The 17558-nt window shown below is 40.5% G+C and overlaps 1 protein-coding gene across 3 annotated transcripts in view; it reads right to left on the minus strand.

Moving 5' to 3' along the window:
• Positions 1 to 17558, minus strand: part of adamtsl2 (ADAMTS like 2) — a 47052-nt gene that overhangs the window by 8549 nt on the left and 20945 nt on the right. For all 3 annotated transcript variants that reach the window (NM_001442873.1, XM_087251065.1, XM_087251064.1), the window contains 6 exon segments: positions 1689 to 1859; positions 2173 to 2328; positions 5414 to 5627; positions 7345 to 7471; positions 9308 to 9408; positions 12874 to 13225. In NM_001442873.1, coding sequence (NP_001429802.1) covers positions 1689 to 1859; positions 2173 to 2328; positions 5414 to 5627; positions 7345 to 7471; positions 9308 to 9408; positions 12874 to 13225 — 1121 coding nt within the window.

The following is a 17558-nucleotide window of genomic DNA, read 5'->3' on the forward strand; positions in this document are numbered from 1 at the left end:
ATAAAGGGACTAAGCCGACAAGAAAATTAATGAATAAATGTTATTAAGTATTCACCCTCGTGATGTTACAAGCCCCTGAGACCTTTGTTTATCTTCAGAAAACCAATTGAGATGTTTTAGATGAAATCCAGGAGCTCTCTCATCCCCCATAGACAGCAAGCATCCCAGCTCAGAAAACGAAAAACTTTGCTTTTCTTCCCATGTTTATTCAGCAAACCGCTATTTTTCCCAGAAGAGTTCCAGGGTTTCTTTATTGTATTGTTTCTTTATTGTATTGATTTCCAGGGTTTCTTTATTGTATTGTTTCTTTATTGTATTGATTTCCAGGGTTTCTTTATTGTATTGTTTCTTTATTGTATTGATTTCCAGGGTTTCTTTATTGTATTGTTTCTTTATTGTATTGATTTCCTGGGTTTCTTTATTGTATTGTTTTCTATTGACTTTTATTGTGTTTTTATTTGAATTGATTCTTCTAGCTGTCCTATACGGTGACCTTGAGTGTCATGAAAGGCGCCTTTAAATAAAATGCGTTGTTATTTATTATTATTTATGCATATTTCAGCATTTTCATTGGTTTCAGTGAGAGCGCCCTCTAGCCTTCGCAAGAGATTTACTAAAAATCTTGAAAATACGTGCACGACAATCACTTTGCTCAATCGTGTTTGTGATTCCAATTTGATTAATCGCTAGGGCCAAACGGAATCTGCGGACATTTTTTGCTGTTTCTGCGCAGAATTTTGTTAAAAATCTGCAAATTTACACAATTATTTTGGGAGTATCATTACTAAAACCTTAATATATACCTACTAAAACCTACTAAAAGACAGTTCAAGAGTTCACACTTAGCTGACAATCAATAAAGCGTATTTGTCATGCTGTCCCTGGAGAGAGCCCTGAGCTTGTAATATCCCCGAGCCTGGGGCTCCCTCCCGTTAGAAGGGCGAGAGGGGAGTTTGAGTTCAGGTAGGTCTCGAGAACTCTCCTGCTTGTCGCCGTGTGAGAAGTGTAAACTAAGGTTGTCTTAGGTGATAATTTGGTTTAGTCGATTGGCTATGGTTTATGTTTTTGGACGGTGGGAGGAAACCGGGGAACCCGGGGGGAAACCCACGCGAACACAGGGAGAACATGTAAACTCCACACAGAAACACCGACCAGCCTGATAGGAGGTTGGACCAGCGGTGTTCTTGCTGTGAGACAACAGTGCTAGCCACTGGGCCACTGTGTTGCCCTATCGGAAAAAGGGGGGGGAGTAGAGGTGGAAGCGGGGAAGCTTCAAGACGAAGATAACTGGAGTGAAAAGCTCTGGTTATTTATAATGCTTCCATAATCATCTAATAGGGCAGATTACGGAGCTAATGAGGAGCCAGCCGTGTTGATCATAAGCACGTGATCCTCTCAAAATTAGTTTATGAATAAACCACACAATATATATTACTTTACAGACTGTATTGTAAATAAATCATATAAATATGTTCATATTAGTCAATAATGTTACTGATATTAATTTAAAAACTGAATATATATAAATTTACACACATTTAAACAAGTAAATAAACAGAATCAATGATGGGCTAAAAATCACCGGAAATCTCCGGCTGCAGATTCCGTGTGGGCCTATTAATCGCCCAACCCCATGTACCCAATGATTTCTGGAGGAATATTAGGAATATTGCAAGAATAATCCTCACCCTCTCCCAGTCCTGGGTCAGCCAGTGTGGAGCACATTCATTGTCTCCGCAGGGGTGAATAGCCAGAGGCTTGTTTTCAGGTGAGCACTGAGACTCGGGTACCACTCGGCCCTCTGCTGTTTTGCAGTACACATGCCTCACTGTTTTTCCATGACCACAGATCCCTGAACACTAAACACAAATAAAAGAAGAACGTTTAAAACACCCATTATGCAAAATTATTTATTACATTTTAGCCTTGATGCTTTATGAAATGTAGCTGAAGCTTGTAGATAAAGTGATGTCAATTTGTTATTGTGTATAATTTTGCTACAAAGTAATGACGTGGAAGACCCACCCCCCTTCTCAATATTCTGTTTTCAGTACATCAACATACTAAAATAAAAGTCTCAGCAACTTCTGCTTCTTGTAGACGTCAAAACCAATGTTTAATCTATTAAGCATTTAAAATCCTGATAATATTCCTCATATATCAACATCTTACCGGTCCCCACTCGGATGCTGTCCACTGGCGCTCACATGGAGGGCCTGTGCAATTTTTGGTCGATGGTGGACGAGTTTCCTCATCACACGCATGGGCCTCATCTGAGCATCTGACCTCTCGAGTGACCAGACTCCTGCGACCACATTTAGCTGGACACTGCGCAAACAAACAAGACAAAACTTGGATTTATTCATTACGCAAGACTGACAACACTGTCAAAACATATCCGTTTTAGAATTCAAACAAGAATAAAAGCCTATGGACCTAATTCAACATGTATCTCAGCTTTTCTACTTCTATGAATTCATTTTATTTAGATGATTTTTTAAAGTAATAACAGGATCTATTTTAATAATGTAAGTAAACAGTCTAAAGTGCATGCAGGGCCGGAGCAAGCTGAACTGCCGATCTAGAAGACGATCACGCCGCCCTCAACCCCAATGTGAAAACGAAAGTGAACGGTTATGAAACTGAAGTGAGGTGTCGCGGACCTCTATTCTGCTGCCCTATCCGCGGATATAACTGAGGACGCACGGGTGCTGAGGGAGGGAAGTGTCGCGGATGCCACCCTCTATTCTGCCACCCTATGCGCGGATATAACTGAGGACACGTGGGTAATGATGGAGGTGTCGTTGACGCCGACCTCTCTATTCTGTCGCCTATGCGCGAATATATCTGAGGAGGCGGGGGGTGAGGGAGGTGTCACGGACATAAGTGAGGACGCGAGTAGTAAGGGAGGTGTCAGGGACGCCGCCCTCTCTATACTGCCGCCCTAGGTGGCCGCCTAGGTCGCCTCTATGGGCGCGCCGGCCCTGAGTGCATGGCAAAGGTATACTTAGAGCAGTGGTCTCAAACTTGATTTCTGGAGGGCCGCAGCTCTGCATAGTTAAGCTCCACCCCTATCCAACTCACACCTGCTTAATAATTTCTAGTAGTCTTGAACACCTTGATTGGTTGGATCAGGTGTGCTTGATTAGGGTTGGAACTAAACTGTGCAGAGCTGCGGCCCTCCAGGAATCAAGTTTAAGACTTATGACTTAGAGCTTGTCTGAATTCCCTTTTGCTATTTTGAAAAATATGAACAAATGGTTTGTGTGCCTGGCACATGGTCTAAAAGGCTAGTCCTTACTTTCTTACTGAGTTATAGGTGTGTTTTAGGCATAGCATGCATGAAACCAATCAGAGTCTCATTTTCCATTCCTTTTTAGAGTTGAAGTCACCCCATGGTCAATGCGCTATTTACATGATTGTAAGTTGGAAAATAGAAGAAAAAAGCATGGGAGGAGGTAGTGGTTTTTATATTTACGTAGACAATGCTAATCTTTTAACATTTTAATCCTTTAATTTTTTATATTTAAAGATATCTGTGTGCTGCTGTGCATCCCTGTGTGTGTAATAAGCAACATGTGATTTTTGGACTTGTCTATCATTAACATGAGGTGCGTTCGACATGAAACAGTTGCAGCCGGTGATCAACGAGATTAGTCGAGTGCAGGCGGGGGCGGAGTCGAAAACGGAGCCGTCAAGCCGGGCAGCCGGACACTTCAGGCTCAAAGTTGCTGCAGTCATGATGACCAATCACATGGCTTGATCATTTATTTATTTATAACAACAAAAGATTTATAGTACAAATAAAAGGGAATACTCTACAAACTATTTTTAAACAATATGGGGATTATGATTAACTTATTAGTTTTTACAAATTTAAGTGGATTCAACATAAAACAATAAGTTGTCCTCAAAAAAACTTTAAGAATTGTGTCGTTTCAGCCTATTTTATAAAAGTAGTTTGAACAAACAGCAAATTTTAAACAGTAAAAACAACAAATTTTAAAAACAGTAATTTTTTAAGTGTACAGTGCGCCAGAGGAATCATAGGGACCTACAAATGTATTTCTTTATATAGAATATTTAATGGTTTTAAAGGGTCACGAAACACCAAAACAATTTTTTTGAGCTGTTGACAGTCATATACGTGTCCCATGCTGTTAAAAACACTATTAGGACACATATATTTCACAAAAAAAGTGAAAATTGGTTGTTTTTGCGTTACTTCGAGTAAATTCGTTCTTCCGGTTTGAAACAAATTTTTGAAGCTGCGTCACACCGATTAGATCCTTGTGTGTATTCCAGTGTGTAGACTGGCTGTCTGTACCTGGGAGTACTTTGTGACGTCTCTGAGTGTGTTGCATTATTTTATGAGTAAGACTTGGTTCAAACCAATCAGCTCGCTCTATTGTGTATGCGGTGCAACTTCATTAATGTGCATGATAGCTTCGAAGATTTTAAGTTTTTACCTGAAACAGTGTTCAGATGGCAGAGAGACGCCACGTTGTGTTGCAAAACAAGTGGGAGAAGAAGAATTGTTTGGAGATACGGGTCGTCAGTGTTGCATTTTTCAAGGTTTTGTTTTCATTTTCCCGCTATGAGAGTGCAGCTGGACTCGCGTGTGGATTACAGTGCATGTGACTCGAAACAGAAATACGTTTGTTGGGACCATTTTTTACTTGAAAGCTTTTCGCATCTGGAAATGGTGAATCTGTATTTGCTGTTCGTCTCCTTTTAAAAAAAGATGCGGCTCCAGATGCTGGATTGTCCTGTCTCTATAGATTTGGTAAGTGACTGATCAGTGGTCTTTGTTTGTTTATTCAGATCGCAAAGTTAGTTGGTATCGTCAGCAGTACTCTTTCAGTGTTCAAAGACAGACCTTAGTTACAATGATTTCTAAGTTACTTAGTTTACAGTACGTTTATGTCACTATGATATTATGGACTGAAAGGTCTGCTGTTAATGCTGCTTTCCGAATGTAAACATGTAAACACCGCAATCAAACTATTACCGACTGTCATGTTTAATTTTCGACGGATTTTGTGATAGGACAGTCTATACACTTGGCTTTCTGACCTACCAAGTGCATCTGAGTTACTGAAAAAAGCTGAGGTTTTTTCTCTTATACGACGTGCGGTATCAAACATTCCACCGTCATCAAACAGTCACTGTCTTTCTCCCCTGTGTGTGGTTTTGTTTTAACTCAGTGAAAATCAGCGCGTGCCCAAATGGAAACTCCCATTTTTATCCAAATCCTTCCCTCTTTCCCTCCCCCAACACTCCCACCTAAATCGAGCTGGACACACCTACTTTCCTGACTTTTTCTAAACTAGAGGTGTGGAAACACCCTGCTGAAACAGGGGGTATTCATGGTCCTTTAACAACAGATTAACAAAACAAGCTGTTCACTTACCTCAGACCACTCGGCTACCTCCCACTGTGGGCCGCAGGTGGGGCTCTTGCAGGCCCGGCGCTCTGGAGGCCGCTCGAGCTGCGCTTCAGTACAGAGGTCACTGTACACCGAGCTGTCGAGTCCAGGGGCCAGCATCTTCCAGCAGCGCACCAGCCGAAACTGAAAACCTTCCCCACAGGTCCGAGAGCACTCACTCCAGCTGCTTGCCTCCCATCTACATATTAAATGCACAGAGAGGGTTGTGTCACTTTTCATGGGACCTGACTATAATGGCATGAGAGAACATAAATGACAGGAGTTTTCAGTTTATGTTTTGATTTTCTTTTGTCTTTCTTATCATTTCCACTGTATTGTAACAATAATAATCCCTTGTTTTAAGTAGCCACATTGCACTATTTTGGCCACAGTTTAAAAAAAAATTAAGGAACAAATTAGAATAATTAAAAACAGTTAAAACATTGAAACATGGCCAATAATCAAAAGATTTGCGAAACAATACATACACTCACCGGCCACTTTATTAGGTACACCTGTCTAACTGCTCGTTAGGGCAAATTTCTAATCAGCCAATCACATGGCATCAACTGAGTGCATTTAGGCATGTAGACATGGTCAAGACGACCTGCTGCAGTTCAAACCGAGCATCAGAATGAGGAAGAAAGGTGATTTAAGTGACTTTCAATGTGGCATTGTTGTGTTGAGTATTTCAGAAACTGCTGATCTACTGGGATTTTCACACACAACCATCTCTAGGGTTTACAGAGAATGGTTCGAAAAAGAGAAAATATCCAGTGAGCGGCAGTTCTGTGGGCGCAAATGCCTTGTTGATGCCAGAGGTCAGAGGAGAATAGCCAGACTAATTCGAGCTAATAGAAAGGCAATAGTAACTCAAATAAGCACTCGTTACAGCCGAGGTCTGCAGAAGAGCATCTCTGAACACACAGCATGTCCAACCTTGAGGCGGATGGGCTACAGCAGCAGAAGACCACACCGGGTGCCACTCCTGTCAGCTAAGAATTGGAAACTGAGGCTACAATTCACACGTTCACCAAAATTGGACAATAGTTGATTGGGAAAATGTTGCCTTGTCTGATGAGTCTCGAATTCTGCAGCGACATTTGGATGGTCGGGTCAGAATTTGGCATCAACAACATGAAAGCATGAATCCATCCTGCCTTGTATCAACGGCTCAGGCTGCTGCTGGTGGTGGTGTAATGGTTTGGGGGATATTTTCTTGGCACACTTTAGGCCCATTAGTACCAATTGAGCATCGTGTTACCACCACAGCCTACCTGAGTATTGTTGCTGACCATGTCCATCCCTTTATGATCACAATGTATCCATCTTCTGACAATGCACCATGTCCTTAAGCACAAATCATCCCAGACTGGTTTCTTGCACATGACAATGAGTTCACTGCACTCAAATGGCCTCCACAGTCACTGAATCCAATAGAATCCACCTTTGGGATGTGGTGGAACAGGAGATTTAAATCATGGATGTGCAGCCAACAAATCTGCAGCAACTGCATGATGATATCACGTCAATATAGACCAAAATCTCTGAGGAATATTTCCTGTACCTTGTTGAATCTACGCCACCAAGGTTTAAGGCACGTCTGAAGGCAAAAGGGGGTTCAACTTGGTACTACTAAGGTGTACCTAATAAAGTGCCTGGTAAGTGTATATGTTTTTAAACCTGATTCTGTCTGCTTCTGTCCCTCCCCTTAAAGTTCCAGGGGCATCTTACAGAAAGTTTGTTAACTTAGGTGTTAATTTAGGATGGGATATGTTGTGTAAAATTATGTGTTATTGCAAATTTGTATTATAGAAGCAAATCTTGACCCGATTTGGGACTCTTAACAAAATTATGCGGTTGCCTTAAAGTTAAGACGTTTTTTCAGATTTTTTACGTCAAGTTAACACACAGACCTGGGCTGGCATTCTCTACCAATGCAGAAATCATGAACCGGCTCAGGTCGAGTCAAAGCGTCACAGTAAACATCATCCACCTCGATGCCATCATACCGCACACACATGGCAAGTGATTTTGACACACCTGTTTGAGAAAGAGTACTGCGTTAAAAAAGTTCACCGCATAAACAAGCATAGTTGTCAGGAATGTCTACGTGTGGCTGTTTGCTGAATTACAAGCAATCGATTAAAGTGATAGTTCACCTTTGTAATAGTTTACTCATCTTTCACTTGTTTCAAACCGTTTTGAGTTTCTTTCTTCTGTTGAACACAACTTAGGATACTTTAAAGAATGTTGGAAATTAGCACCCATTGACTTAGCACTTTATGTTTCTACTATGGATGTCAATGGCTGCTGCTTTCTAACATTCTGTAAAATATCTTCATTCATTCATTCATTTTCTTGTCGGCTTAGTCCCTTTATTAATTCGGGGTCGGCACAGCAGAATGAACCGCCAACTTATGCAGCGGATGCCCTTCCAGCTGCAACCCATCTCTGGGAAACATCTACACATTCACATACACACTCACATAGGACGACACATTTTTGGGGCCCCCAAAGATATTATTAGGGGCCCAAATGACCATCATACCCAAAATCAGAGAGAAATATTAGGATAACAATCATGTAGAAGTGCATAAACCTAACTGTAAGCCTAAACCGTAAACGTATGCCTTAATTCTGATTGGCTGATTGGAATGTTGTTCGAGGATCAAACATAGATGTTTATCCAGGAACATGTCCTACTTGGTGAAATCAGGTTAGGGAAATGGCAATGGAATGCAATGAATGGGGAATAGGTACGGGAATGGCTACCAACATTTTTAAAAATACATGTATCTTCTTTTGTGTTCAATAGAAGAAAGAAAGAACAAGTAAAAGCTGAGTAAATTAATTAAAATTGTTCAGATAAAACTATACCTTTAAACATCCTTCCTTTTGTTTTGATTAATTTGTGTGCTTTCGCCTTTGTTGTGGTTATCATAAGGGAGAACAGAAAGTGTTATATTATTGTATTAGTAGCATTAATTCAACCCAGGCTCATCCTGAAAACGTATCCCTATATACATTTCTGGAGAGCGCCAAATACTTCCCAGTAGCTACGCTTTTTTTGGCAGTTTTTGTAAATCCACAGAGGAGCGCTGTGTATGCTTTTTGAGATCTCAAATTTCTCCCACGATTTTCAGATTTTACCACATTCTTACCCTGTTATCTTACTAGTTTATTTGATTTTTTGGCTTCTGTTTTTAGCCCCTTTCACACATACAGACCTGTACAGACCTCTTCTTACCACAGAAAGGTCTGTATATGTGAACAGGTCCTTTTTGAAAATGCATGTAAATTCGTTGCGGCTATTTTCAGGAAAGAGAAGTTGTAACATTACCGGTAATTTGTCGGAATGCTGCGCTGTGTGAACGCAGAAGGAAAATTGCCAGAAAGAGCGCGTTCACGTCTAGAACGTGCTGACGTGAGACGTCTACTTTAGCCAATCAGAACACTCAGACGCATTCATGTCACATATCATTGTGTGAAAGGGGTTTCTGTTTTGCCTGCTTTTGGAACCGTTTTTCGCCAGACTCGAACTCCATTGTCATAGTCCACTACTCTCTGCGTCTCAAGTCCACAGACATACATGGCGAGCCACTGGTCAAACTGGTAACAGCAGGAAAGCCACATGGAGACGAGCAGTAAGCTTGTAAGCGTGAAAAGAAACCACTTCATACCGCCCGTAGATGAAATGCAGCCATGCGTTCCTCTGGCTACATAATTCGAGATCTTCAGAAATGTATATAGGGCTACGTTTTCAGAATGAGCCTATGTTGCATTCATTTGAGTTTTGCCTCTTTATGAGCTTGATCCTTCATTTGTTTAAGCTGGAAACCATCTACTAATTGACTAAATGCAAAAGTTAATGATTACCAATGGAGCATGTCATACTGCAGGGCTCCTGTGTGGACAACTTCCACCGGTACATGTCAGCAGCGCTTGGTTTGTTCTTCTGAAGGAGCCTATGGTTATTCCTGCAATAAAAAAAACAGAGCATCTCAGGGTGCTTTCACAGCGGTAAATAAGACGATTCATGAAAAAAGTATTAATTAACATCAGTATGAAAATTACTTTTGTAAACCATTTAAGATGTATATAGTATAACGAATAATATAAAATACTGTTGTACATGATCTCGCAGTCACAATCTAGCCCATGCAGATCGCTGGAGAACTATAGCTCTGCCACCAAAGGAACTACAAATGTCATCATACCTGTACTCACACCAGTAGCAGTTCACCCAATGATTACACACACACACACACACACACACACACACACACACACACACACAATAACACACACACACACACACACACACACACGCACGCACACAGCTGGGACATGATCAAAGTCTGATTACACAGACTATATACACTGCTCACTTTCACACACTCTTTGCTGAGTCTTGTTTTGCCCAGTGAACATTACAAAGCATTATTTCCTGTTTGTCTTGCCATGTTTTGATTCTAGTCTGTTTGGATTTTTTTGCCGCCTAGCCTGACCATTTGCCTATATTTCGACTACGGATTATCTATATGCTACTGTTTGCCCCAGTTTTGACCATTGCCTGCACGACTTCTCTTTAAATCAACAGCATTTAAATCCTTCTCTCTGTTGTCAGCGTCTGCTCTTAACACTTGTCACTTGCTTGGAATTTATTAAACTAATAAATACTAAAAATAAAGGTTTTGTACTGCTAGTGTAAAAAGTAGATAAATTACAGTAAAAGTACTGTAAAATTCTACTTGGTAAAGAACATTTCACCATAAAAAGAACTTGCGGTAAGGATGTTTTACAGTACTGCGGTAGGGCCATGCTACTGTAAAACACATTTACAGGTAAGTGACTGTAAAGAGGCAGTTGCGGTAACATGCTGGAAACAGTGCAGCCGGTAAGTTATAGTTAAAATACAATAAAATGTGCACCTGCACTGTATATTAGGCAGAGCATTCACGTTTGTTGACGCCGAGACACAGACTGACACTCCAGCCATGAAACCACTAACATTTTTACCATTCCTGGTCACACTCATTACCTTAATGTCAAGGCTGGAAAACAGCGCATTCCCTCAAACCAGACAGGAGCCAATAAAATTTGTTCCTCGTGATAAATTCCTGGGATTTATCTGATGCGACAAGCATAGTCTGTACCCGAGTGATCTATGGCGCTTTTTTCCCCTTAACCAATAGCAAAACATCATGAATTATGTTCGTCTTCCTTGTGCTCAGCCTAGGCTTTTTCTTCTCACCACCTGGAATCTTTCTCCTCGTCTTTGACTGTGTGTACGGGCATTGCATGAGATGTTCTTTATGGTCTCTGGCAGAGGGGCTGGTAAAGCAGTGTTTGGACGCGGCGGAGGGAACCCAGCATGAATTATAAATATGATGGAATGCAATCCCGCCAGCTTCTGCTTGGCCGTCTCTCCTCTGCGCTCTTTGAATGTCTCGGAGAACGTTAACAAAAAAAAAAAAAAGCCAAGCCTCGAGTCTGCAGCACATTCCATTCCTCCATGATCAGGACTGTCCCACCCGAGACCATCCCGCAGCACTTTGGCATGCCAGTGTTGAGGATTAGGCCCTGCTTCTAATATTCAAAAACCACCAGTGAAGCCAAATGATCAATATATCAATTGGTTCCTTGGCATGATCTTTAGAGTGTTACCAATAGGTCAAGCAGAGCAACTAATGAGCTGAATTGTTCAACTATAGAGTTTGAATCTAGACTAAAGACATCTAGTTGAACTAGCATATAAATAAAACACAAACGCATAACTTTGAAATCCAAACCCTCTAAAGGATTGTTAGAATGCTGTAGACATAAACACTGTAATTTAAATGGCATCTACACTCATGTGAGGGATCGTTTATATGTTTCTCTTTTATTTTTTTTTGTGTCATCATGGATGACTACTGGCTACTTTGACACTCTTGCCGACTGGTGTCAACGCATGATAAGAGAGTTTAAAATGCATTATAGATCCTACCAAACTCCATGGTGTATGAGTTATGATACACGATGATGTTTACCTGGTTTGATTGTCACAGTTGCGTAAAACTGTAGTAATATTTCTGTTTTGGAGCAGAAATTCTGTGTCATTTCATCCGTTCCTGAGGGTAAACTCAAACAGTGAGCCTCTCATTATTCACATTAGTCACATCATCAGGAGATCACTAGCCAAAACAGAGACTGATATGTTGCTCTGGGATTATTAATATGCACCTAGTGAGACAACAATGACCAACTTCCACCCCTAGTTATTTTTAATTTCATGTTTAACTTACTATGTATGTGGGACTTTTATTTTGAAAATGAGAGACACAGATTGTTTGCTATGCATTACAACTGCATGAGACATGTTGTCCATCCTGAAGAGGCATAAGGTATGTTTGAAGGGCACCTAGGTTACCCCTTTTTTCAGATTTAATATAAGTCTTTTGCGTCTCTAGAATGTGTATATAAAGTTTCAGATCAAAATACCCATCAGATTTTTCATTATACCTTTTACAAGATGCTGTTTTATACTGATTTCCAGCAGGGGGTGGTTTTGTCGTACTGTGCCTTTAAGCCGAGTCTTTTCCGCCCACTATTTCTACATGCCTTCTCTCTCAGCTGCGTCAGACAACAGACAGACTTAAAGGAAGAAGGTCTCACGTAGCGTTTGTGAGATACTACAGTAAGAACTAACCTTTACTAATCAGTATTGTGAAGTTGCATTGATGAGTCACACAGAATATCGTTACAAAGTTAACACGAGCACACACACACACACACACACACACACAGATACACACACAGGCAGACAGACAGAGCGCGCTTAGCTTAGTTAAGGCTAACCTCAAGTACTGTGTGGATATCTGTTATGCTAATGTACAAAATAAACCTGATTTAACTTCCACAAACCGGGATTGAAGCGTCTTCTTTTATAATTGTTCTGACACGCGGCTGTGCTGATGAAGTAAAGCTGAAGTAAAACGCTGTAATTAATTACACACATACTCTGTTTTAAAACACTTTAAACATGTGAAACTTACTCTTAATCACATTTGATGATGATTGCTGATCCTAGCGAACAGAACAGACCTTTTATTCCCGGTTGCTTTGCGTATGTCTGCCTGGTCTTGTTGACATATACACGCGACTACCGGAACATGTTAATGCGCGCAGCTGTCAATCAATTCGGTGGGCGGGGGGATCGCACACCTACGTAATGGTGCGATCGATTTGAAAACAGCTCCAATTGGCCGACCATTTTTTTGTAGGTAAATTGAAAAAAAAAGGACTGGGTGTGTTCATATCACCCCAGTATGACGGTCTATACACTATACCAACACACAGATCTGTCCAAACAGCTTGAAAAGTAGATTTTTTACCATAGGTGCCCTTTAAATCCCACCAAACTCCAGAACAGAACAGTAATGAAACATGGTGATCCTTACCTGGTGCGATTGCCACGGTTGCGTAAAATGGCAGTAAGATTTCTGTTTGGGAGCAGGAGGTCTGTGTCATTTCGTCGGTTTCCGAGGGTAAACTCAAGCAGTGAGCCATTAAGACCCGCTTGCTCCAAACTGCTGTAGTCCAGCTCCATCGGCTCAGCTTCAGACGATAAGCCGTCTCGATGCGTAAGAAGCTGGTTGGTGGAGATGTTGGCGAGGACACCATCAGAGCCGAGCCGCTCTCCTAAAAGCACTCTCCAGATCAGGTTTTCAGAGTTTACCATGTCCTCTGCCGGTCGGCTGACTGTTGCTGTCCCAGGAGCTCCTACTGCACTGGGCCAGCTGCAGTTCCCCTCTGTTAAAGTTCAAATGAAATCAAAACTAACCATGTTGATTTAGTTAGCCGATATTGTCAGTTTTGTAATGAACAATTTGTCTGTGCACGTCTTTAGGAAAAAAGAAAAAAGTTTGTCCTTGTAATCTTTAATTAAAATCTAAAAATGCACTCCCAGTTAAATTATCAGATTAGGTCTGTCTGAGGTATTGGAGCGTGGCTAACATACTTAACCACATCCATCCAACTGTCAGTTACAACATCGTCATATTCCACCATCATTACGATTTTTTAATAGTCATAAAAATCCAAGAGGGTACTTTAATGAAAAAAAAATAATCACAAACATGAAAAATGCTAATCGATTTGATGTCATAGATGTCAAAGATGTCAAAATGACATTAGGGACTGACCTGTAATCTATTTTTGACCTTTTTTTACACCAATGTAAGATGTTTAATGTCATTTTTACATCAAGGTAGTTTACATACACTGTTAAAAATATCCATAAATACCATACCAGTTTCCCATGTCTTGTAATTCATTCATTCATTTTCTTCTCAATGCAGCACACCAAACAAAACCGTCATATGATGATGGACAACTGAGTCTGAGTGCCAACCTGAAAGCTGACATCATTCCTTTCATTTTTCTTCAGCTTAGTATCTTATTTATCCGGTTTTGCCACGGCGAAATGAACCGCCAACTTGTGTTGTGTATATGTTTTATGCAGCGAATGCCCTTCCAGCAGCACCGTGGTACTGGGAAATGCCCATACACTCTCACATTCACACACACACACTCATACATTAAGGCCAATTTAGTTCATCCAATTCACCTATAGCACGTCTTTGGACTGTGAGGGAAACTGGAGCACCTGGAGGAAACCCCCGCCAACACAGTGCAAACTCCAGACAGAAATGCCAAATGGCCCAGCCAGAACTCGAACCAGCAACTTTCTTGCTGTGAGGCCAAGTTACACATAATTGTTTCCCAGTACTGGGTTGCGGCTAGAAGGGCATCCGCAGCGTAACACATAATGCTGTAATAGTTGGTGGTTTATTCAGCTGTGGTGGCCCCTGATAAATATAATAATAATAATAATACATTTTATTTAAATGCGCCTCGCTGGCAACTCAAGGACACCGTACAATAAAACAAGAGCACTAAAATAACAAGAGAAAAAATACAAATATATGAACATGCAAACTCCACACAGAAATGCCAACTGGCTCAGTCGGGACTTGAACCAGCAACCTTCTTGCTGTGAGGCGACGGAGCTAACCACAGTGCTAGCCACAGTGCTGCTGAAACAAATACATTTACAGCTAAAATATAGGATTAAGCCAAAGCAAATGTACGAATGAATGAATGAATGAATGAATGAATGAATGAATGAATGAATGAATGAATGAATGAATGAAAAATACAAAATCTGAGGGCCTACTCACACTACGCTATCCGTACCATGCCCAGGCCCGTTTCCTGGATCGTTTGAGAAGTGTGAGTGCGCTGAATCGCGGTTCACTTGGACTAGTGAACAGCCCGAAACCGAAAGCGAGACGTGACTTTAACCGTTTAATATGGATTAATTAATCATTCTTACTGTTCAGTGAACACAAACTGCCGTAGTTTATTAAATACGCAAACCCCTCACTGCACGACAGCTGCGCACCTTCAGCAAACCTCCTCATTCCTGCAGCACGAGGACTTTATGATTGTTTAAGAGCGCCAAAAGTGCCGGATCTGTTCGGCGAAATATCTGACTGCATGTCACCGCATCCCTAATGACTAAAGCGATATAACTAGAGAAATCTCCACTGTGCAGAGCGAGAGCGCTTACTGAACAGCGCAGCATCGATGACGTAGGCATGCCCAGGCCCGATTGTAATGTAAGTGCGGGCCGTCGGGGAAGACGGGAGGGGGGACAAGAGTGCTTTGGCCCGGTTCAAAGGCAACTGTACATAGTGTGAGTACACCCTAACATTATGAACTGTGAGGGGAATAATGTCTCCTTATTGAATCCAGTAAAAAAAAACATATTTTTTAACAGATTAACAGAAGTTACTCCCATAATTAACACACATCATCATGTGATGTAAGAAAAAGTGGGATATAGCAAAGAAATTCCAGTAAGTAGGATTGTTTTGCACACTTTTATCATGATCATTGACTAACAGAACCAACTGCAAACCCAAATGCCCATAACTCTCAGACTTACACATAGGAAAAGAAAGAGGGACTTCTCTGAATTTTTCATTCTCTCAGTTTATGCATTATGAAGCACTCCAAAGGGCCAGTAGAAAGAGGCGTTTTAACGTTTTAACTGATGACTGACCACTGAACCATGCGCTGTCTCTGTCTAGTCTATCCTTTCGCTTCAGATACAGTGAAAGCATCACTTTTGCGCAGGAAACTCAGAGGTGAAGTGGATTGTTTGCTCCTTGTTATATATAAAAAAGGTCAGGTAGGGTATGGAGGTGATTAATGCCATCTCATGAAACAAATACATTCATTCATTAATTTTCCTTCAGCTTAATGTCCTTTCAGTTGCAACCCAGTTCTGGGAAACACTCTCATTCACACACACTCATACAATACGGCCAATTTAGTTTATGCAAATCACCTATAGCGCATGTCTTTGGACTGTGGGGGAAACCGGAGCACCTGGAGGAAACCCAAACCAACACGGGGAGAACATGCAAACTCCACACAGAAATGCCAACTGGCCAAGTCGGGGAGAGGGGTCCGGATGCAGACCTGGTGCTGTGTAATCAGAGCTGCATCCAATGCTTTTTAATGCGCTCACCTAACCCCACCCCTAACCCTACCCGTCACAGTGACTCACTCCATTGAGTGCATTGTGTCCGACATTGCATCGCTGAGTGATGCAATCTCAGCTTGCTTCATAAAGACTGCATCTAGATACTATTGAAGTTGGGACCTGAACCAGCAACCTTCTTGCTATGATGCGACAGTGCTAACCACCAAGCTTGCCAGCTGAAACATACACATTTACAGCTACTTTGTACCATATTAGAAAAGCGCTAGTCCAGTATGTCGTGGATCATCTCACATTAACCAGTAAACGAAAACAACCAATAGTATCTAAAACTGCATATCATTCCTTTCATTTATAGTATAATTTCATTCAGGGTGACGCCGTGGCGCAGTGGGTAGCACGTTCACCTCACAGCAAGAAGGTCGCTGGTTCGAGCCTCTGCGTTTCTGTGTGGAGTTAGCAAGTTCTCCCCTGTGTTCTCCAGTTTCCCCCACAGTCTAAAGACGTAGTATAGGTGAAAAGGCTAAATTGTCTGTAGTGTATGTGTGTGAATGAGTGTGTGTGGATGTGAAGTGATGGGTTGCAGCTGGAAGGGCATCCGCTGCGTAAAACATATGCTGGACAAGTTGGCAGGTCATTTTGGTGTGGTGACCCTTGATTAATAAAGGGACTAAGTTGAAAAGAAAATGAATAAATGAATTTCTTTCATGAAAAATGCTAAATCTAATATTCTAAATGTAAATGCATTTTGATGTTAAATAATTAAATAATAAAACAATAAAAATATTTACTGGTGTCAATTAAAATCGTATTTGTTCACAAAGTATGCATTAAATTAAAAATCTTGAGTGACCGTAAAGTATTTTTTAAAATATTTTTGTAAACTGAAGTATTCAACACTGCAACGATGCAAATAAATTACATTTTTAAATAAATTAACACTATATAAAAAGTTATTTTAAATTATGATAATTGTAATAAATTGTAACAATTCAGAATTGCATATCTAATAAACCTCAGAAATTTCAGAAATTCTTAATAAATTAAAATATACACAAAAATCAAACAATCTCAGACTGAAATCTACATTATAAGATCATTTAATGTAATAAATGAAAATACTTTTTCCCTGAAATGTCTCTGACATTTGTAAAATCACGCTGGACAAAAGTTTGGTCAAAACACAAAACATATTTATATGTTTACATACGGATGTTTAAATTTAGCTTACTAAATTAGCTTATGTGTGTGGGACTTTTATTTTGAAAACGGGTGATGCAGATGGTTTGCTATGCATTACTGAGCAATCACTCTGAAGAGGCATAAGATCTGTTTAATTGTATCTATTGTTCATTTATCGTGTTTATTAGGAGCAATCCAAATATGGTCAATAAAGACCTTCTGATGTTAGGGGTTATATATAGAATAATAAATAAACCTATAAAACCGTTCCTGGGTATTTTTTTAAACTTACTTATGCTGATGTCATTATTATTATAAAAATGTATTCAATATTTTTAAAATTAAGTTTAACAGAGTATGGAATTTTTCACAGTATTTTCTATAATATTT

Source organism: Danio rerio, chromosome 5 (assembly GCF_052040795.2).
Source record: "Danio rerio strain M-AB ecotype USA chromosome 5, GRCz13ab, whole genome shotgun sequence".
Classification (NCBI taxonomy): Eukaryota; Metazoa; Chordata; class Actinopteri; order Cypriniformes; family Danionidae; genus Danio; species Danio rerio.